Consider the following 21,395-nt stretch of genomic DNA (forward strand, 5'->3'; position numbering starts at 1 on the left):
GCTTCGGCCACGCCCTTTTTCACGCCAGCTGGGAGAGGGAGGCGGCGCTGCCCGCGCCTGCGCAGTGCGGCGGGTGAAACCGCGCCCTTCCGTCTCCGGGCCGGCCAATCAGGCGCGGCTGTTCCCGCCCCTCCCGCCGGCGCGGAGCCCGATGGCCGCCCTGAAGCGGCTGAGGTGGAGGAAGTCTCGACACGTGTCCGCGCGCCCTCCGTTCACACGTGCGGAGCCATGGAGAGCTTCCTGGAAGGCTGCAGGGCCGCCCTTCAGGTATCCCCCCCCGGGAGGACTCCCGGCCCCATCGGCCGCTCCTGTCCTCCACGGCCGGCTAAGGGATTCTGGGAGTTGAAGTCCACGAGTCATAAAAGGGCCGAGGTTGCCCACCCCTGTCCTAGGCTGAGCCAGTCCGACTCCCATCATCCCCACTCTCCAATGGATCTGACTCCCATCATCCCCGCCCACCACTCCAGCTCCCATCCTCCCCAGCTACTCTCGGCACGTCCACCTGCTCGAGACCATTCTGACTCCCATCATCCCATCTATCCCTTCTTGAGAATGCTGGATCCTAGCTCCCATCGTCCCCAGCCACTGCTGGCAGCTCCACTTGGTTCAAATGATGCTGACCCCCATCATCCCCGCCCACCCCTCCAATAGCGGCAGGATTGGACACCCATCATCCCCACCCACCACTCCTGCCAAGGCTAGACGACTCCGACTCCCATCATTTCCCTTATTTAGTTTTGTTTTACTTGCTGATGGAATGTAAGCCCGTCTCCTTCCTGGGGCCACCAGACCACTTCCCATCATCCCCTCCCACCACTAAGGAGGTAGAGGCTGCAATGTGCATTTCCCCTCTCTTGAGCAGCCCCCAACCCTGCCGCCTTCAGGGATGGCGGAGGTTGGGGCCATGGGCAGGATTCGAATCCTGGCTGGGGAGGGAGCTTTTCCCGGCCTTGTTTCGACCCCCGTCTGTGGGTGATTCACAGTCTTGTGTCGCCTGGAGGTGGTGACTCAGGCTGCCCGTCTGCCCGGCAGCCTCCCTGCACAGAGGCCCCGTGGCTGGGTGGGCAGAGGCTCCGATCCCCTGGCCCTCCAGGCCCCCTTGGACAGCGCTTCCCGTTGTCCCTCTGGACCAGGAGTGTCCACTTCGGCCACTTTTTAACACTGGTGGACTTCAACTCCCAGAATTCCCTGGCTGCCTGGGGGATTCTGGGAGTTGAAGTCCACCAGTGTTAAAAAGTGGCCAAGCTTGGACACCCCTGCTCTAGACATACGTTTTGTACCAACGTCCTCGTTACGACCACAACAGACCGGAAAATTCATCATTAAGCAGCACCATTATTAAGTTGGCTTGTCCAGATGGCTTGTACGCAGGCAGCCCTTTCCGTTGGACCCTTGAGGGCCTCTCTGTGAGAACGCCGGGCCTCTTTAGCTTCTTAATCCCCCTCCCATTTTAATTTCCAGTCTGCCCCACAGCCATCTGCTCTGCCGCTAAACCTCCGCCCTGGCCGCGTCCCACCTTTCCAGCCTCAGGTGATCTGGAGGTGGTTTGTCGGCTGACGTCTTCCGACGTTCTGCCGGTGCTGGGAAACCAAGGTTTGTTTGCAGAGAGGGAGGAGGGAAGTTTTTCAGGATCCCCTAATGGCTGGCAAAATGGATTTAAAAGGGGTGCCACCTACTTCTCAGCAACCCTTTTACCCCTTCTTAATTTAAACAAGAATAAATAAGTAAGTAAACCACGTCCATTTGCGGTTCTAATGTCAACTGAGTTAATTCAGAAAAATTGGCCGTCTTGTGAGCCAACTACAGACATTTTCACTTGAATTTTTCTTCATTTATCCTCTTCTCTTTCTTTCAGCTTGGTTGGCAAAGGAATCGAAGTAGGAGAATGAGCCTAGAAATAGGTGCCCTGCTTCCCTATCTATCCCCCTCTGAAAGTTGGCATCGCGCCCTCTTTACAGACGCTGCCCATGGCTGAACAAGGGGGAGCGGGCTTGAGTGCTAATTTTCCCCTCGAATTCAGGCCCTGCGGTCCAGCCCTCGTGCACTTTGCAGCCCTTCCTTTTATTTTCGATCATCAAGAACGTTCTCCTTTGCTGTGCCCACCCCAGACACGCCCTGTCTCTGGAAACTCCCTGTTCCATCCTGGCTTCATCTCCTTGCTTGTCCCCTGGCAGGATCGCGTTCAGAGCAAAAGGGCCGTTCACGTGGTGCTGGGCAACGAGGCGTGTGATCTCGACTCCATGGTGTCCGCCTTGGTCCTCGCCTACTTTTTGGCAAAGGTCAGCCTTTCGATGTGCTGCTCCGGGTTCTAAACTCGCTAGGACGCCTTGGGCCTAGCCCGGGACCCCTCCCACAATTTGCTTATGCATCTCCCGGGTCCCTCCTGCCACCACGGCACGCTCTCCTCTCTGAGTTCCATGTCGCAGAATTAAAACTGGGTGCCGGGCGGCGATTTGCGTCTGTCTGCAGGATTCAGACCTGGGGAAGGGTCCAAGGAGGATACAGAGATTTCTGCCCTCCCCCCCTTCCAGGTGCACCCTGGGCATTTTGGGTGTTTTTAAAACAATTTATTTGGCTGCCACCTCATGGATGTGTCCTTCTCCTCCACAATGTCCTGTCTTGGTCTTATTAAGAACCGGGAATTCCGAGGTCCCACTTCCACCTTGTTTGATGCTCTGCATGTTCCTTGCTGTCCCCCCCCAGTGCAAATTCCCACCATCCTTTTGTTTCCCCCCCCCCCAGACCTCTCCGGACTCTGAAGCGGCCTTCGTTCCAGTCCTCAACATCCCTCGGGTCGACTTCCCTCTGCGCACCGAGAGCAGCTTCCTTCTCCATCAGCAACGTATCCCCGAGAAAGTCCTCGTTTTTCGGGATGAGATCGACCTGGCGGGCCTGAACAAGGCCAGGCTGCTGTCCATGACGCTGGTGGACCACCACATCCTGCCCAGGTGGGCAGAGGCAGGAGCAGCCCCCCTGTGCAAAGCGGGGGGGCCCTCAGCCCATCCACTGCGCCTCCGCCTCCTGTGTTTGAAGGTCTGGGGAGCTGGGCTGGTGGATCCCTCGAGATTCCCACTCGGTTCCTGAGTTTTTGGGTCTCGTAAGCCGTTTCAGAGGCCATTGGGACCAGTGTAAACAAAACACACCTCGTCCTTGACTTACAACCGTTTGTTTAGTGGCCGTTCAGAGTTAACAACAGCAGTGAAAAAGTGAGTTATGGCCGTTTTTCACACGTACGACCATTGCAGCATCCCCAGGGTCACGTGATCAAAATTGGATGCTCGGTAACTGGATCATATTTAGGACAGCTGCAGGATCCTGGGATCAGGATTTTAGTATTTTAGTATTTTAGTATTTATTGCCCTGTTCACCGCCCTGAGTCCTTCGGGAGAAGGGCGGTATATAAATAAAATTATTATTATTATTGTTATTGTTATTATTATTATTGTTATTATTATTATTATTATCCCCTTTTGCGATCTTCTGACAAGCAAATTCACTTAACAACCATGTGACTAGCTTAACGGCTGCAGTCCCGAAAGGTTGCGAAATGGGCCAAAACTCAGTTAACAAATGTGTCGCTTAGCGACAGAAACTTTGAGCTAAATTGTGGTCGTAGGTCAAGGACTACCTATACCCAAAGTCCCGCGGCTGTGCTCCATCTTCCAACGACTGCCAGCTTCAGGCGAGCCCTTCTTGGCTGTGGCTGATGGGATGGGGAGTGCTTACCCCCACCTCTTTGTCTCTTTCCCCAGCAAAGATGCAGGGCTGGAGGCAGCCGTGGTGGAGGTGCTGGACCACCGGCCCCTGGAGTGGGAGAGGCCCCCTCCCTGCAGAGTGACGGCCGAGCTGGTCGGCTCCTGTGCCACCCTGGTGGCCGAGAGGCTCCTGCGAGTTGGGGCGCCAACGTTGGACAGCCAAATTGCTGCTCTGCTGCACGGTGAGGGCCAGGCGGTTTGCGCGGGTTCACCCCAAATCTTGCCTGTTTGCCATCAGGAAATTTGCAGCGAAGACCGGACCCAGGTTTTTTGGTTTTTTTCCCCTGCCAGGAACCATCTTGCTGGATTGTGTGAACATGGCCGTCGAAGCCGGCAAAGTAACCCCGAAGGACGCCCGTTGCGTTTTTCGGTTGGAATCCATGTTCCCCGAGCTGCAGCCGAGAAACCAGGTCTTTGACGCTCTGCAGAAAGCAAAGTTTGACGTCTCAGGTGTGCAGGCATCCCTGGGTGGGTCCAGAAGGGGCATTCCGTTTAAGACCCCCAGCCAGGGTCATCTGCAAGCCAAGGTTGCAGGGTGTGGGCTGTTTGGGAATCCGCTAGGAGGCAGAAGAAGGACAGGCCGTCTATTTCCCTTAGAGTTGATGAGCAAAAGGAATGCCAAGGGGACCTTTGGAGGAATGCCAGGTCACACACACACACACACACCCAAAATTCGGACTGTCCCTCCCACAGGCCTCACCACCGAGCAGATGCTGCGGAAGGACCTCAAAAGCCTGGCCAGCAAAAAAGCAACAGTGGCTATTAGCGCCGTCTACGTGGCTCTTCAGGTGAGTGTGAAGCCTGTAATCCTCGACAGACGAGGCTTAAGTGAGTTTTACCCCATTTTTGCGATTTGTCTTGCCACAGCTGTTAAGTGAACCCCAACCTTGTTTGTCGTTTGCTTCCTTTATACCAGGGTTGGCCAAAGTTGGCAGCTTGATGACCTGTGGACTTCAATTCCTAGAATTCTCCAGCCAGCATAGCTGGCTGGGGAATTCTGAAAGTTGAAGTCCACAAGTCTTCAAGTTGGCATGGTTGGGTGTACCTGTGTTTTAAATCTCCCTTTTTTTTCAGGATTTCTTGCACCGGCCTGGGCTCGAGCAGGATCTGGCCGCCTTCTGTCACCAAAGAGGCTTCAACCTGCTCATTGCCATGACCATCTCCTTCAGGGACCAGAAGAAGCCATTTCGGCAGCTCGCAGTGTACAGTCAGCAGGGCGGACTCCAAGATGCGGTGAGTGGAATCTCAGCCCGAATCCCTGAAATTGGCAGCCAAACCTGGGGATTACGGCAGCGGGGGGGACTTCACTGCTAAATCCCCAATATTATCGCTAAACCTTAACTGTTTTTTCTTCCCTAACCTGCCTGGCCTTCCCCAAACTCAATCGTTCCGATTTTCTAGTTTGGCTGAAACGGTGCCAGGGTGATTTGATTTTCCTAAATTAATCCTGGTTTGAGGGAAGGAAGAAAACCATCTATGTCTATCTTGGCTTAAGGAAGTCAAGCTTGGCTGGTGCAAATACAGGAAATGCTCAACTTACAGCAGTCAGTTTAGTGACCGTTCAAAGGTACAACAGCATTGGGAAAAGCGACTTATAGTTTTTCACACGTAGGACCGTTGTAGCATCCCCATGGTCAACATTAGGGTGCTTGGCAGCAGATTCGTATTTATGACAATCGCAGTGTCCCGGGGTCAGGCGCTCCGCTTTTGTGACCTACTGACAAGCCAAAGGGGGAATGAGATTCGCTTAACGACCATGTTGCTAACTTAATTGCAGTGGTTCGCTTAACAAATGTGGCAAGGAAGTTGGCAAAACAGGGCAAAATTCACTCAACAAATGTCTCGCTTAGCAAGAGAAATTTTGGCTATTGTCGTCGTAAGTCAAGGGGCCCTTCTAGCCAGTTTCCATGTCAGTCTCTCGTGACACCAAAATCGGGGTGTCCTTCCGGGTTGCACAAAGGAGGAATGAACAGCTGAGGTGCAATTAAGACACTTCTTAGGGAGGTTTACATGCCCCAGTAAAAAATGGGTGGGGGGGAGGAATTGGATCCTGCCACTGGGAAGTGTCCTCCGTTGCCCAATCTCAATTTACGGTGTGATTTTAGGAAGTTGCACCTGAGCTTTCATTTTTTTTCTTCATTTTCCAGCCGATCTTCTGCCATTAAGCCTGGGCTCTTGCTTTGTGTCCCAGGCGGGCAGCCCCTGCTCCCCTGCCCGGATTCTGCCCTCGCTGGCGCCAGCCGGTGCGAGGCAACCGGGCAACATCCCCTGTTGGAAAGGAGCCTGTTTGGCAGGTGGCAGAGCGGGAGGGATGTTCACGCAGGCGCCTCGTGCTGCCTCTGCCACTCATTAACCGCAGCCAAAGGTCCCTGCGATTGCCGGCTGGCCGAGCGGGCCGGTGGGGAGGGGGAGCAGCGGAGGCAGTGGAGGGGAGGGGGGCTGCCCGGAGAGCTCAGGCATGATCGTCCTCCCTAGACAGCAGCAGCTGCAGCAGCTGGGAGGTAAGCAGAGGATTTGGTGGGTGGGGGTCTTTTGTATCCCCACCGCCACACCCACCCTCCCCCCTTTTGTCACACCCCCCCTTCCCATCTCGAATGGACCCCAGTCAATAGAAGTGCTGGGTTTTGCAGAAGGCGAAGGATTTCAGGAGTGGAGAGATGGAGGGAATCCATTTTAATCCTCCTCTTAGTCGTTTGCCGATTTCTTTGAACAATCCAGCCTTGTCATGGGAAGGAGCAAAGCTCGGAAGGTGGAACGGGGGCCCTTGTGTGAGCACGCAATGCCTTTGTCGCTTTTTAATGGCCCCTCGAGTGCCGGAGGCTTTGCCACCAGCAATGTGAAGGGCAAAACTAAATTAAAAAATGTTCCGGTTGGAATTATGGTCAGTAGTGAAACTCCCAATCTGGGTTTGGTCAAAGGTTAAATGTCCCGTTTCCAAACTCCTTATTTTTCTTTTTCTCTTTTTAAGCAAGCTTCTCTTGTTCTGTCCTGATTAAAAAATAAATCCCTTTTAATGCAAAATTTGCAACACTTTCACACCAAGTGCATCCAGGAAGGATTATTTGCTCAGCTGACAGGCAAACTGTCTCCCTGTTCCAAACCTCTGGGTTTACTTTGGAATTATTTTCCTACCGACCTCGCTAACACCAATCTTGGATTTGCTATTGTTTTTCCAAGAATGAAACTAACCACTCTCCAAAGACTTCTGCTTCAGGTTTTTTTTGCCCTTTTGTTCAAAACCAGCTCTTTTCCCCCCCTCTTCACTTATTTACATTTTAACCCATGTTGCCAAGCAGACAAATAATTGGACACCACCCTGCTTGACATAATATTAGCTAATGCAAGTTTCTCGGTGAGTTGGCCGATGAGGGTGACTCAAAAGTCATGATGCTTAAAAAGAACATTTATTTTAAGCCCCACGGGTGTTCTCTTACAAAAAGACTGGAGAGATTGTGGGACTCCCTAAACATGAATTGGTGAATCTGTGGTGCCAGCTTGCACTTTGCACGCCTGAGTGGTTTTCTAATATATCAGATGCAGGAATCTGAGACCCCCTGTTGCCACCGTCCCCAATAAGTTGATTTTAGGGTGATTTTAAGGTCTGTTGGTTTGGCTCAGCCTTGTCAAGACAAAGGAGAGGGTTTCAGGTGGGGTCGCTTTTTGCTTTATCAAAAAGGAGTCGAGTTGATCAATCAGGCGGGGTGTGTGTGTGTGTGTGTGTGTGTGTGTGTTTATGAGATCACCCCAACAATGCCTCGTTTCAAGCAGCAGGGACAAACTTCTAGCTTCAGGTTCAAACTGGAACTTCTCTGCAAGCTTTCTATCTGACTTGGAATGGTCCCAGGCCTTTAGAAAGGCAGGAGGGTGGTTTTAATGAAAAACGGTAGAATGGCAGAATGCCCAGCTTGGAGTAAAGGAAAAAAAGAAAAAAACAAAACAGGCGTGGTATAAAAGATTTCAGTGTTCCCCATTCCAAAAACTTTCCTTTCTGGAGCAGGGGAGGTGCAGCCTGGCACAGGGTGATCGCCCGCTGGTATGGGAGTCGGCTGGGCAGGCTCAGCCCGTTTTTCTTCCTTTTCGGCATCTCTGCCCCCAACAGCCTCCTTCTCCCCCCCCCGCCCCCCCCCAGTCCTCCAGGATTCGGCAGCTCCCCGATGCCGTCCTGAGTCATCCAACTTCCCCCTTTATGCCAAAGCTGAAAACACTCTCTGGAGCTCAGGGCGGTGTGGTTGACAACAGCCTCTGCCTGCCTCACTTTGTGGCCATCGCATCCGGCAGGCTCTCTGGCCCAGGTGGGTGCTGGGGTTGGGTAGGGGGCAGAGGGGCAGGGGAGAGCCTCCTGCCTCTGGCTTGCTAAATGGAAGGGTCATGGAGGGTTTGGTAAAAACGGAACAGGGGGTGAAGGTTTGGGCAGAATTCGCTCTGACATTTCAATCCTCTGCAGGGGAGGTCAGTATTTATTTATTTATTCTGGAGCAGGAAATAAGCAGCCTCTCCAGCACAATGGAACCTCCATCTTTAGGTTTGCGCCTTCAGACCGATTTTTCTGGGCACAAGAGAAGGCGTTCTTTCATGGTTGACTTGTGGATTATTTACAGAGGACCCGGTTTGGCTAGTTGAGACCGAGTCCTCTGGAGCTCTTCTCTCTCAGAGTGGAGCTTCCATGTTCAGGGTCACTCTACCTTTGGCCTGGCGGTTGAGGATAACTAGCAAGCTTTGGTTTCAATAGATGAGAATGTTGACATGGGGAGTCCTTGGCGGTCTCTGAACTTGGTGGCTTTCTTGCGGACCCAACCAGGTAACATCATCTGGGCTAGAAGGGCGAAGGGGGGCTTGCAGAACGGGAGAGAAGGAAGAGGAGGTCTGTGGGATCCTTGGCTGTTTCCTTCAGACGTTTCACGACCAAACTAGGCCACGTCATCAGCACCCTGGTTTCCAAGCTGTGCTGAAAGCTTCCCCGATCCCCACAGGGTCTTGGGGAGGGCGGGGAAGGTGGATCACACCCACCTTTGGAGAGCTTCCGTCTTTTCCAGGTGTGCCAAGCCTTGGAGCGCTCTAGCAACCCGTCCCTCGGCCTCTCCCGGCTGGAGAGCCCCTGCACCGCCATCCGCGCCTACCAGCAGGCCAACAGCGGCGCCTCCCGCAAGAAGGTCCTTCCCATCGTCCGAGAATTTCTGTCCCAGTGGGCCGGACCCAGCCCTGCCGGACCCAGCATGCAGCCGACCAGGGTGGATGCCCAGGGCACCGGTAGCCGCGATCCCAGCGGGGCCGCCAAGGACCCCCCGAAGCCACTCCGCCTGGGCGAGGAGGCAGCGGATGAAGACACCTTGCTGCCCCCCACCCCCATGAACAGCCTGGTGGACGACTGTCCCCTGCACCAGGGTCTGCCCGAAGTCTCGCCCGAAGCCATCTTTGAGAGGGTCAACCGCATAGCCACCGACCGCTCCTCGGGCAGCCGCAGCCCGGAAAAGAAGTGACTCTGGGTACCGGCAAATTCCGGGGAGACTCCCGGCGAGCGGGAGGTGGGCGCCGCTGGGTGCCGGGAATGCCGTTTCTTTAATTAATTGTAGGACGTGATCTGTGATTAATCCCCACTGCAATGAGTAGAAAAGAGGGGTGGGGGCTGCTGAACTCAACATTCGGTGCCACTAAGGGAGGGGGGAGATTAAACTGGCTGCCTGCTGCAAAATTGCAGAATTCTGATTCTGGGGGGGAGGGGTGAATGGGGAGGGCGGGGCTTTCCAGCACCCCAAATCCTTTTTTTTTCCAAGCACGCCCTTCCAAATTGTTTCAAAATGGATTTGCGCGGACAGGATATTAAGATTCTTCTGAAATGTTTTCCTGGCTGCTTGTTGAAGGGGAAGGGGAAACATAGTTCAGACGCTGGGGACGGGGAGATGACGCCCATCTCAAAATGTTCCAGAGCTGCATTTTTAAATTTTTTTTTTTGCAAAAAGAAAAAGTGGAGAGTGCAAAAATCTCACTTAGCGCCCGTGTGCGTGCATGAAATGTAAAACGTTGCATTCTCTTGCGGCAATACTTAGGCATGTTGTGCGTTTTCTGCTCGGTTGAATCCCGTCGAATAGGGGTCTCCAAACTGGGCCCCTTTAAGAAGGGTGGACCAACTCCCACGGCTGGCTGGGGAATTCTGGGAGTTGAAGTCCACCCGTCTTACAGTGGCCCAGCTTGGAGAGGCCTGGGCTAATTCCTCACTAGCGAATAAAAACCCTCATCTTCTGTTCCTTCAAACATTTTCCTACAAAGCTGCAAACGGTCCTGCTTTTTTATACCTGTGCAGATTTTACAGCATTTTGCAGTCCAGGTGCTGCACAAATATGGCGTTTTATTAAGGTACCTTCTAAGGGGGTCCCTAATCAGGGGCTCTTGGAGCACCCATGCACTTCCCTCTGTACTCCAGCCTTAATTTTGCCCCCCCCGGCAGCACCTGGGATAGGCAGGTGGAAACGTTCGTCTTGGCTGTGTGGACCCCAAAATGGAGAAAATTCAAATAAAGTGAACTTTTAGACACGCAAACTAGTGAAAGAGTGAATTCCTGGCAGCTGGGAACAAACTGGCATTGTGTAGGAATCCTGGATCATTTCTAGAAACAGTGCAAATTGTGGTTGTTTTGCCCTCTTTCTGCCACCCTAAAAGTCAAAGCCTTGCTCGTGTTCACTAAAAGGTAGAGTGCCACTGAAGCTGGGTGTTCCTCTTTGCGACGCCAGCTGATATCACAGCTGGTTTTCTCCTGTTTCAAAGGGAAGATCCTTCCCTACCTCCACTACTCAGGCCTAATTCAACTGGTAAAGCGCAAAGTCTGTGTTCACATCTGCATCGGCCCTTTACGACAGGTCGATCCTGGTGATGTATTTATCCGCATTCTTTTCTCCAACCTGCATGCACATTAATCCCAGGTGGCAGCTCACAAAAGGAAAGAGAGACACACACACACACACACACACAGTCGGCCCATCCAACTGACACACCTTTTTTGTTGAGTGTGTCGTGCGAACCTAGGCGAAGTTTGCAACAAACAAAGCTGATCAGATGGAAATGCGATTCACCGAATTTTGACTTCCTGTTTACATATTTGCTGAAAAAAATCAGGGGTCCCACCCATAAGGCCCAGCCTGGCCTCAATCGACCTTAGCAAATGAACACTAACAATGGCACTAAGATCACAAAGCCCATAATACTTCCTAGGGACCATCAAAATAATACTTGCACAAGCAGCAAACTGCACCAGGGTGTGCAACCTTGGCTGCTTTAAGACTTGTGGACTTCTAACTTCCACAATTCCGGGAGTTAAAAGTCCACAAGTCTTAAAATGGCCAAGGTTAGACCCGCCTGTTCAACTCCCCTCAGCTAACCTGGCTACCAGTGTTGGCACCTTCTCCCTGCATGGCATCCAAAGAGGGGCCGAGCCCAAATCCCACTCTTCTAAAATTCCCATCATCCCCAGCCGGCCAGTGGCCGTTCTCCCTGGCGCTCTTCTTCGGCGGCGTTAGGACCCGGCTTCCCTTCTGCCAAGCTCTGCAAGCAGAAAAACCAGTTTGGGATGCATCTCCCTGCTTCCGCTGGCATGTCCACACCTCCAGGGCTGCGGTGCGAGTTTGGGTGTCCGTCAGGAGTAGGGGAGGCTGGATCCGCACCTGGCTGGACAACCCCCCCCCCTCCATGGGTTCCTTCGTGGGAGACGGCAGGAGCCTTGCCTCGGAAAGGTGAGTCCCTTCAAAGGGAGGGTGAGGATTCTGGATGAGGGCCTGATCTCCAATAAACCAGGGTTTTCGTTCTTTTCCATGGCCAGCCCAGGGCCAAATGAATTCACAACCCCCCTACAAGGTTGTAATTCCTCTCTAAGCTGGCGCCTGGCCAGGAGACCCCCCCCCCGACCCTTTAGATGTTGATGGGAATTGTAGTTCAGCCGCACCTGGAAGGTAACCAGGTTTCCCCGTCTGGCACCCTTTCACAAGAACAAAAAATTCGCTATCAAGGTTAAGCCTCCCTGAAATATAAACAGGCACTACCTCAATAAACAAGGTAAAAATCTACCTGCGCCCAGGTAGTTATCCAGCTTCTCTGCAAACATTAATTTTTAAAAAAGAGGCTGGTTTTTTTATCATTGTGGGTACTGCCTAAATTAAACATCTCCTTCCAGCCAAGCCAGGGACTTCTCTACTTTTCTTGAACACGAAAACAGTTGTTGACATTGTTGCTTTGAAGGAATCTTCCTTCCTTCCTTCTTTCCTTCCTTCCTTCCCCCTAAAGTCAAAATCTCCTGGTGGTCTCCTGCCCACCCCTCTTCGCCTTCCCAATTCAGCTGTGGCTTTGCCTCCCTTTTGCGAAGCTTTTTGTGTAAAAACAAATGCCAAGAACTTTGTGTTGATTTTCAAAAGGTAGCAACCATCTCGCCCAGTCGTGCCATAGATTCTTGCGCCCAGTTTAAAGATCAGAAAATTTGGAAGGCTTCGCCTGCTGGGCCATTGCACCCAGTCCAGCCCAATTGTGGCCCAAAGAGGCGGGGGGGCGGGGGGGCAGGCACCAATTCTGCTTCTCCTTCTGCAGGCGTGAGCTGCAATCACAAACTCTCTGAACCGGTTCATTAACTTGACACCGTTTGGATTCATGTTTGCCCACTGGCAAAGCACCTTTAAATCATCCCGGGTTTTTAATTTCAACCCTTCTGGCCTTTTGGCCATCCTGTTTACAAGGGGTTCTCCCTGAGTTACAGGCAACACTGGAGGCCTCTCTGGAAAGGGGGCTGCATCCGGCAAATTGACTAGCATGGTGTGGATGCAGCCATCGTGCACAAGATGAAAAATCCAGATTTTGGTTCCGTTACAGTGGTCCAGCTCACATTCACACCATATTCATTTTTCTCGAGATGGCTCTTTTGTAGCTGGGCACCTATTTCCAGCTGTTCAGTGCCCCCAGGTCTGGAAAGGAAGGCCCTTTCCTTGCTGGCCTTTGAAGGACAGCTGCTGATGGAGCTGGAGGCTCTACACCTCTTGAGGGGAAAAACAGTGACTCTCTTTTTTTATTTATCATTTTTTATTATTTCACTTCCCTCAAGCCTACCCCAAATTGAGGTTGTTTCTCTCCCTTCAAATGGATTGCCCTCTGGGTGTGGTTTCTTCTCTGCAACGCCCTTCGGACAGACATGCATACATCCGTGCTCCCTCCGTCACGCCTTAATTACAGGTTTCGGCGCCCGGCAACACATTTTTGGTCCACTGGAAGCTGTTGAACAAAGTTTAATCACCTTTTGGCTGCCTGGAATAAGCAGCCACTAGCGAGCTAGCCATAGAACCTCCAGGTTTAAGGGCATCCTACCTGTGTGCCAGCTGCCTAGAAGACTGGGAGAGATGACCACACCCCAGAGTCCTGCTTGGCAGCTTCTCAGAGGCAAATGGCGGGATTCGAATGGGCAGCCCCACAGGACTGGCTGTGCACTAAACCAGGGATCACCAAAGTTGGCCATTTTAAGAAGTGTCGACTTCAACTCCCAGAATTCCCCAGCCAGCACAAAGGGGACGCTTTCCTTCCACTGAGCAAGGGTCAGGCTAAATGACCTTCAGGAACCCCTCCGACTGCATTCGTTCAGAGCACCTTCTGCTGGTCTTAATCCCCAGGCATGAGCCAGGACGTAACCCCCAGCAGGCTGAGTTTGCCAGCCCTCAAAGCGAGCAGAAAACCAACCTGCCTGCTTTAGGACACTGGGGTGGTGATGGGGGACTGCCTCTGTACCGGTGAGATTGCAGCCTGCAATTCTACAGGGCAGGTGGGAAATCCGGTCACTCTCTTGCCTTTGCAGGCTGAAGAAAGAAGCCATGGAGGCGTCAGACCCGGCGGGGAACATCCGGGACCTGGAACTCAGAGAAGAGTGGCAGGATGACGAATTCCCACGGTAAAGGGGAATCCATGTTCAAGAGCAGTCAACCCTTGAACAGCGGTGGTCAAAAAAGTTCCCTTGGCTAGGATTCAGGCAGATATCTCACTCCCCCCACCCAAATTCCTGCTGTTTCCCCGCCCCCCAGTCCTTGATAAATAAAACCAGATTGCTTAAATTGAAGCAAATTACTTGCAAATTGTCGTCTATACTGAAAAATGTTAGCGGGTTCCCTTTGCATGGGAGCCCTGCTTAGAATCCTAGGGCTGGAAGGGACCTTAGAGGTCTTCTAGTCCAGCCCCCTGCCCAAGGTTCAAGTCCTTCTAATCCCCTCGGTAGATTGAATTGCCTTTCTAGCTTCATATATGTATTTATTTGGAGAATTTATATAGCTCTCGCCATATAGCTTTGCACAGCTCTATAACGTCGTAATCTGAAGGCTTTCTTTATACATCTGGGTCCCTCCCCCAAGTCGAAGGGTTTGGAGATCAGGGCTTCGTTCCAAAAATTCAAAATATCTTTGATTTTACAGCCCTTTGCCGGAGGAGACCTCGGAGGAAGATCTGGAGCCGTCCAGTTCAGAACTGAGTCCGGGTAAGATTCAGGAAAAATGCTGCCCTTTGAGATTTTTTCCCTAGAGCCTCCATCGTTCAAGGCACTCTACCCCAAGCACCCCACCTTACAATCCTTCCCTTCCCTGCAGTCGCCTCCAACACCCTGGAACTCTGCGGCCGGAGACACATGAGGAAGCGTCTCCAGGCCCCGGACCTCAGCGAGGGTTCGGTAAAATCCGGGGATCTCCCGGAAAGCACCCCAGACGGCAGTTTGGACATCAACCTGGATGACCTGGAGACGCCTTCCGAAAGCGAGTTTCAGGAGGGCCCAGAGGGTGGGCACGAATTTGAATGGGAAGGTGAGGTCCCGAGTTCGAGTCTTAAGGAGTTGACCTGCCGTTAGAACCTAGCTGGCAGAGATTTGGTCCCTTCCGAGTTAATAAACCTGGGACTTGATGCCCGCTTTCTGCCCTCTCCCCGCCCCCAGATGACCTCCCGCGGGCCAGGCGGGTGGAGGCCAACTTGCTGGAGAAATTTGGCACTGGCCGCGTGGTGGACACGAAGGATCCCGACGGACGGGTCTGGCGGATATTCCTGGGAGACGAACATGAGCGCAAAGTGGATCTGAGCGCCATTGAGCCCTATGCGAGGGTGATCTCCCATGGAGGTAATCTCAGCCTCTGGGCAAGAGGACGGCGACCTACCTTTGGAACCACCATTCCTGGTTTGTTAAACGGGAAGGGCGACTCTGATCCTGCCTGGTGATCTCCTCTCTGCCCTCCTTCCTTTTCCCAGGCTATTACGGCGAAGGCCTGAATGCCGTTCTCGTTTTTGCTTCTTGCTACCTACCAGAAAGCAGCGTCCCCAACTATCCCTACATCATGGAGAACCTGTTCAGGTAACCTCCACCTGAGCTGGGGAGGGGGGAAAAAGTTGGAGGGACGCTCTGGAAAAGAAAACCGTGTTGTTATTGTGTTAAATGCGGTAGCTAGGCCTTGGATTAGTGCGAAGTAAAGTAAAAATAATCCTTCGGGCTGATTATCTGGAAACACGGCTGATTTTCCTGCTGAAAATGCAAGTCGCATCATGCTGAGATTCCGACAGAGGGTGAAGACTTCTCATTTGGGGGGGGGTGTTTGTGTGTCAGCTGCCTGCTACTACAGGTTTGCCATGTGTGTGTCTCTCCTCTCCGTGAATTGAACCTTGAAAAGGAAATTAGGGTAGAGCTGTCTGTTGTTTTATGAAATTAAGTAAGTAAGTAAGAGAGAGAGGGGGGGGGAGGGAGGGAGGGAAGGAAGGGAAGAAAAAGGAGAGGAAGATAAATAGATAGATAAATCAGGGAGGGAGGGAGAAAGAAAGAAAAAGAAGGAAAGAAAGAAAGAAAGAAAGAAAGAAAGAAAGAAAGAAAGAAAGAAAGAAAGAAAGAAAGAAAGAGAAAGATTTTACAGTCTCCAGCTATTATCTTTCCCTTCTGATTGTTCTGTTGCTGTGGGAGAGGATCAATTTGGCTTTTCTGCAAGGTAAAACGCAGGAAATGGACTCCAGCCTACTTTATCATTCCCTGTAGGTATCTAATAGGAACTCTGGAGCTGATGGTAGCCGAGAATTACATGCTGGTGTGTCTGAATGGCGCCACTTCACGGAGTCGGTTTCCATCTTTTGCCTGGATCAAGCAGTGCTATCAGACAATCGACCGGCGGTAAGAGGCCCAGCCGTGAGCATCTTCCAAATTAAAGCAATTGGAAGAACACACAGACACACCCACACACCCATATTTCCGTTTTTTCCTAGAATTGCCTACGGACCTGGCTTCAATCTGAGATGCATGGTTTTTTTTAAAAGGCTGCTTTTCAAAGATGAGCCCTGCTTTATGCCTTTTAATGGCCATTTGCAGAAAGGGAGGTTTTTTTAGCGCGGCACAAAATGGGGAGTGGAGAGCAACATGGGCTGGGTTTGGGGATAAATAGCATTTCAAAGCAGGTCTGCCTGGCTGAAAGGAGCCCGCCTCTCTCAGCGGCCTTAAAGAGCAGCACTTTTCCCTCTTTTAATTCTGAATTCTTCAAGGTGAGGCCTGCAAAAAGGGGTGTGGGCGCCGATTCAGCTGCTTTGTCATCAAGGGCGCTGAACGGCACTCCAGCGCCCGTCTCAAACAACAAAAGGAATCTGTTTGAAGATAGAAATGGGGGGGGAGCATTCTTTCTTTACACAGGCAGAAACTATTCCTGTTTTTCAAATGGTTTTTCCCCCCTCTGCCTTTTCTCCAAAGGATTCAGGGCCCCAAACACGGTGAGGCACGTAGGCTGAGCGATTCAGGGCCACGCGGGCTTTAGACCAAGGACCCAGGGGTGACAGGATAGCAGACTTCCAATATTGGAGGGGCTGCCACAGAGAAGAGGGGGTGGTCAAATTATTCTCCAAAGCAGCTGAAGGCAGGAGAAGAAACAATGGATGGAAAACAATCAAGGAGAGAAGCAACCTGGAACTAAGCAGAAACTTCCTAACAGTGAGGACAATTAACCAGTGGAACTGCCTGCCTCCAGAAATTGTGGGTGCTCCAACACTGGAGACTTTTGAGAGGAGACTGGACAGCCCTTTGTCTGAAATGGTCTAGGCTAGGATCTCCTGCTTGAGGAAGGGGCTGGACTATCCATATTCTGATATTCTGCTCCCATAGTGAGACAGGTGGCATATAACTTTAATAAGTAAATACTGTAAACAGACTGTCCCAGAACCAGACACTGTGGAGGCAACTTAGAAAGCACGCTGTCTCCAGTTCTACTCGGTGACATAAGCTTCTCTCCCCCCCCCCCCCGCCGAGAAACAAAGGAGAAACAAAGCAGGATATCCTGTGGCATGGAGTTCCACCGTTCCTTTTTTTTTAATTTCAGGCTTCGGAAGAACTTGAAATCTTTGGTCATCGTTCATCCCACATGGTACATCAAAGCCCTGATGACGGTGTTTAAGCCTTTCATCAGGTGGGTTGTAAAAGGGGTGATTGCCATCCAATAACCACTACAAGGGTGCCAAGGTTGATTTGAAGAGTTTCGTTGCAGCCACAAAGATGGCAATGCCAACACAAACACACCCTCGCTGTCCTTTTTGTCCAGTTCCAAATTCAGCCAGAAAGTGCGGTTTGTAGAGAGCCTGGATGACCTGGCCCAGATCGTGCCCCTGCAACAGATCCACATCCCGGCCTGTGTCCAGCAGTGAGTACGGTCTGGTTTTTCGCCTGTCCAGTTTGTCCCCCGCCTGGAGTGCAAAACTCCCTGCCTTGCAAAGTCAGCCAGAGTGCCCTCTTCACGTGCTCAGGGGAGCTTTGCAAACTACGAATATACCCTCTTTGGGGGCAGAAAGCCCGGCTATGGGAGAAACCCTCAATGCATGGGGCCACTCGAACGGCAAAGGGGAGGCACAAAGGCCTGTCAATCAGGTCCAGCCACCCGGGTTGGGGATGATGGAGGCTGGAGTCCAGCCCCTTCATCCTCCCCCCCCCCCCCGAAGGCTTTATCAGGATAAGGGATAAAGCGACTCTGGGTATGAAGTGCCCACCTTCTCCTTCCATTTCCCCTTTTCTCTCTCAGGCTACATCAGCCCAGCAGCACCTCCTGAGGCCCACAAAGAACCAGACCGGCTGGATGGCCTCTGGAGACCCTCCCACTCAACGCTTCCCCTCTGTCTTGCTATTCTTTTTAAACGGATACGAAAAGCAACCCAACACGCATCGCTGCCGTCCCCAGAGTTATGGGCCGCGTCCCTATCCTTCCCATACTGGAATTAGGACCTCGGGATGCAGAGCAAAGCGCCCCCCCCCATCTCCCCGGGGCCTGCCGGGCTAATCGGAAGCCAGAGAGACCCTTTGGCCCGCCCGGAGAGCTGAGGGCTCCCCTCGGCTGGAGGCTGAGCGGCCGGAGGGGCAGAGGCGGGTGGGGAGAGGGAGGCGGGGGGGCAGGGGGCTCCCCGGCCGCCCCTCGCCTGGGAAGGACGCCCCCTCCGAGGATGCCCGGAGCCCCCCTGCGCCCGGCAGCCCCCTCCCTCCCGGCCAGTGCGGGGGGGAGCGCGAGGAGTGGGCGTCGAAGCCCCCCCCCCGCGTTCCAGCCGCTCCTTTGTCCGGCGGCGCGTTGCCTAGCGAGAGCCCGAGCGCAGGGCGAGGCGGAGGGTCCCGGAGCCCCATGGCCCTCGGGCTGGCGCTGGCGCTGACGCTGGCGGGCTGCTGGCTGGGCGCGGCCGGCGGGGCGCAGGAGCCGGACGAGGAGGGGGCGCTGGTCTCGGCGCCCCCCGAGCTGCTGGAGCGCTTGCCCGCCGCCGCCAAGGCCACGGTGGCGGCCGGCTACCTCGACCCCTCCGAGGCGGAGAGGGCGGAGGCGGCGGCCACCCAGGAGCTGCCCGCGCTGCCCTCGGCGGCCCGCCAGCCGGTGCTGATCGTGGGCGACACGCGCTACGCCTGGCAGGAGTGGAGCGCCTGGCACTGCAACTGCGCGGCCGGCAGCATGGCCCGCGTGCGCGACATCACCTACGCCTCGCCGGGCGCGCGCCTGGATCCCGCGCAGTACGACCTGCTGCGCTTCGAGCGGGTGGTCTGCAGCTACGCCGCCTGCGGCTGCAGCCGGCCCAAGCGGCAGTGCGACCTGCTGGCCCCGAGCTGCGACCTGGGCCAGGCGCACCTCTGCGCCCTGCGCGACATCCAGCGCGACCAGGACGAGAAGCGGCGGCGCTTCTGGGCGAAGGTCAACGGCGGGCTGAAGGCGCTCTGGCGCAGCCTGAAGGAGGCCTTCCCCCGCGGCAAGAAGGTGCGCCCCCCCCCGGCGGTCTCGGTGGCACTTGGCACGTGCTCAGAGGCAGGCTCCCCTCCCGCTACTAGGGCCACCCTGGACTGGGGAGCTGATCAAAAAGTAGCCTTAAAAATCTGGGGAAAGACACTTCCTGTTGATGTGGGACAGGCCACCACAAGGTGATTTTTTCCCCGGTGGTTTGTAACCCAGAAATGATGTTTCCTTAATGCAGATAGCTCGGTCACTGAATTAAGCCCATCCTCAAGACCTCTTCCGATAGCCAGAATTGTGATCAAGCCAAGGGAGTGAAACCACGAAGAAGCAAACCGAAGTTTAACCTAACCGAGAGTCAAATACAGAGGTGTCAAATAAGACCCCAAAGTGCTATTGTGACAATCTTTGGTGCCCTGAAATTCCCTTTTATGCTTAACGACCAGTCAAAACAGTGTACAACAGCAAGGCTGTCCAATCTTGGCCACTTAAAGACTTCTGGATTTCAACTCCCAGAATTCCCCAGCCAAGAATCCATGGCTGGCTGGGGAATCCTGGGATTTGAAGTCCACAGGTCTTAAAGTGGCCAAGATTGGACACTGTAGTCTAATGTGGTATTTTGGTGGGTTTCCTCAGTGCTCTACAATCAAAAGACAAATTTTCCTAATTTAAGGAACATCCCGCAGTCTTCTCCCCCCCCCCCCAAACTCTGAGAATTTCATTTCCTTCTCCAATTCTGACCCCCTCCAGAGTGAAAGAGGGGAAAAATATTCATTCTCCTCCTTAGCTCAGACCTGCCTTCATTTCACAAAATCACCTTTTATTATGTCTGGGTTTCTGGCTCAGTCAACGTGCCCACGTTCACACCTAAATGTTCACACCTAACACCCAAGCTATGAATCACAGATGGCAAATTGCACCGGCCACGTTCACACATGCAGTTTAACCTGAACGAGCAAGAAATCCATGCTGAATACCCTTCTGCCTTTCCGAGGGAAAAGAAAATGAAAAAGAAATGGCAGAACTGCAGAAAAAGCACTGAGTCAACTCCCGTCGTTTCGTATTCAACCTGCTTTTCCTGTTCACTTGTTGAGTTTTTCCTTCACCGAAGAGGTTTTGCTCAGACCAAAAAGCCTGAATATATATTTTTAAACAACCTTGCTGACTTCTGAGAACAGAATAAATGCTCTTTCCCCACTAATCTTTGCAAGTGTTTTCCCCCCCCCAGCATTCCAGAAAAATAAGTCAGTCACTTAATTGGCATTTAATACTTTAGGCGTGCGCTTTTCCTGGGTCAGAATAGCCTTTCAAGCGAGGCCTGTATTGGAGTAAAAAGGCAGAGGAAGAGAAAGGAGATTTTTTTCAGCCTTCTCTCTTAGCCTGCCTCAATTTCCTGCCCGAGCGGGGGTGGGGGTGGGTGGACTAGAAGACCTCTAAGGTCCCTTCCAACTCTTGTTATTCTGTTATTCGGTCACATTATCCAAGCTGGTGGGATTTGATTGCTTCTTAATACTTTTTCTTATCTTTTCAGTCAAAAACAATTCAAGTGAAGAACAGCCACTGACCACATGTTCGAAAGACACCAGAGCAGAACAACCCGGCGGCAGCAACAGCCAGTCACCAGTCCCTACCGTTCACAAGACACCTGCCTGAATCCGCCCCTCCCCCCTCTTCTGACAAAGCAAATGAGTTTATTTGCAAGAAATTGGAAGGACCCTTGGTTTGGGCAAAGAAAGCTGCTTTTTAGCACATAGCATTTCCCTCTTCCCCCGCCCCCCCCAAGTGACCCTTTAAAAAAAAGGATTTTTAGCTTATCAGGCAAGAATTTTCCGCTATAAAAACTTAATAAAATTCTGATTCCTACAGCGTTTGCTTCTGTTGGATTGAAAGAGGCATCTGATACCGTTGGACTACACTTCCCATTGTCCTTGCCTGCATGGTCACCAGGTGGAGGATCATGGGTTCTCCTCCAATCCCAGAAAATGTCCTTTTTTGCTTCAAAGAATAACTGCTATTCTACATGTTATCTTGTTATATATATTCTATGCATTCATCCTGAAGCCTTTTTACTTTGTCTGGTATTCATCTCCTTTGGATGCAAATCTGATTTATTGCATTACAGCCAGTGAACAGCAACTCCGACTTGGCTGCTTCTTTTCAAAAGCAGTTCCCGTCCCTGATAAATTGCAAACACATCCCAGGAAAGACAGACAAACTAGCATTCCCACGTTCTCCTGGCCAAGAAGCAAATTTAGGAAGGACCGGCTGTCTGAATTCCTGTTAAAATGCCCTCTCAAAAAAAACAACAAAAACAAATCAGATTACGGTTCTCCTTTGCCATTTAATTTTGTTTTTCCAAGCATACATTACACTCTGTGCAACACGAGGGAGAAAGAAAAAGATTGCATAATTCTTCTGTTCCACTCAGCCTAGAAGA

The 21,395-nt window shown here is 52.5% G+C and overlaps 3 protein-coding genes across 6 annotated transcripts; all 3 read left to right on the forward strand.

Annotated features, from left to right (window-relative positions):
* Positions 1–131: 131 nt before the first annotated feature.
* Positions 132–10,281, forward strand: PRUNE1 (prune exopolyphosphatase 1). Of its 4 annotated transcripts, none has more exons than XM_081340657.1 (8): positions 132–267; positions 2,175–2,279; positions 2,743–2,948; positions 3,753–3,937; positions 4,047–4,205; positions 4,353–4,543; positions 4,830–4,988; positions 8,789–10,281. In XM_081340657.1, the coding sequence occupies exons 1-8, from the start codon at positions 229–231 to the stop codon at positions 9,230–9,232; spliced, it is 1,488 nt and encodes a 495-aa protein (XP_081196783.1). In that variant the 5' UTR covers positions 132–228; the 3' UTR covers positions 9,233–10,281. The 4 variants fall into 4 exon arrangements, with proteins under 4 accessions (XP_081196783.1, XP_081196784.1, XP_081196782.1 ...); XM_081340658.1 differs by having other exon boundaries at positions 4,449–4,543; XM_081340656.1 differs by having other exon boundaries at positions 181–267; positions 1,856–2,279; positions 4,449–4,543.
* A 1,057-nt stretch (positions 10,282–11,338) lies between these two features.
* Positions 11,339–18,140, forward strand: BNIPL (BCL2 interacting protein like). Its single transcript, XM_081340728.1, has 10 exons — positions 11,339–11,476; positions 13,570–13,662; positions 14,177–14,238; positions 14,348–14,557; positions 14,686–14,865; positions 14,994–15,096; positions 15,766–15,897; positions 17,087–17,173; positions 17,306–17,404; positions 17,780–18,140. Exons 1-10 carry the CDS (start codon positions 11,433–11,435, stop codon positions 17,805–17,807), a joined length of 1,038 nt encoding a protein of 345 aa, XP_081196854.1. The 5' UTR covers positions 11,339–11,432; the 3' UTR covers positions 17,808–18,140.
* Positions 17,834–20,730, forward strand: LOC308675143 (protein MENT; the record flags this gene model as incomplete). Its single annotated transcript, XM_081340153.1, is given in 5 exon segments — positions 17,834–17,936; positions 18,101–18,307; positions 18,310–18,357; positions 18,360–18,985; positions 20,490–20,730. Coding segments are annotated over 5 exon segments (1,017 nt in total). The 3' UTR covers positions 20,523–20,730.
* Between the last annotated feature and the right edge of the window lie 665 nt (positions 20,731–21,395).

This window comes from Vipera berus (genome assembly GCF_964194415.1).
Source record: "Vipera berus genome assembly, chromosome: 16".
Classification (NCBI taxonomy): domain Eukaryota; kingdom Metazoa; phylum Chordata; class Lepidosauria; order Squamata; family Viperidae; genus Vipera; species Vipera berus.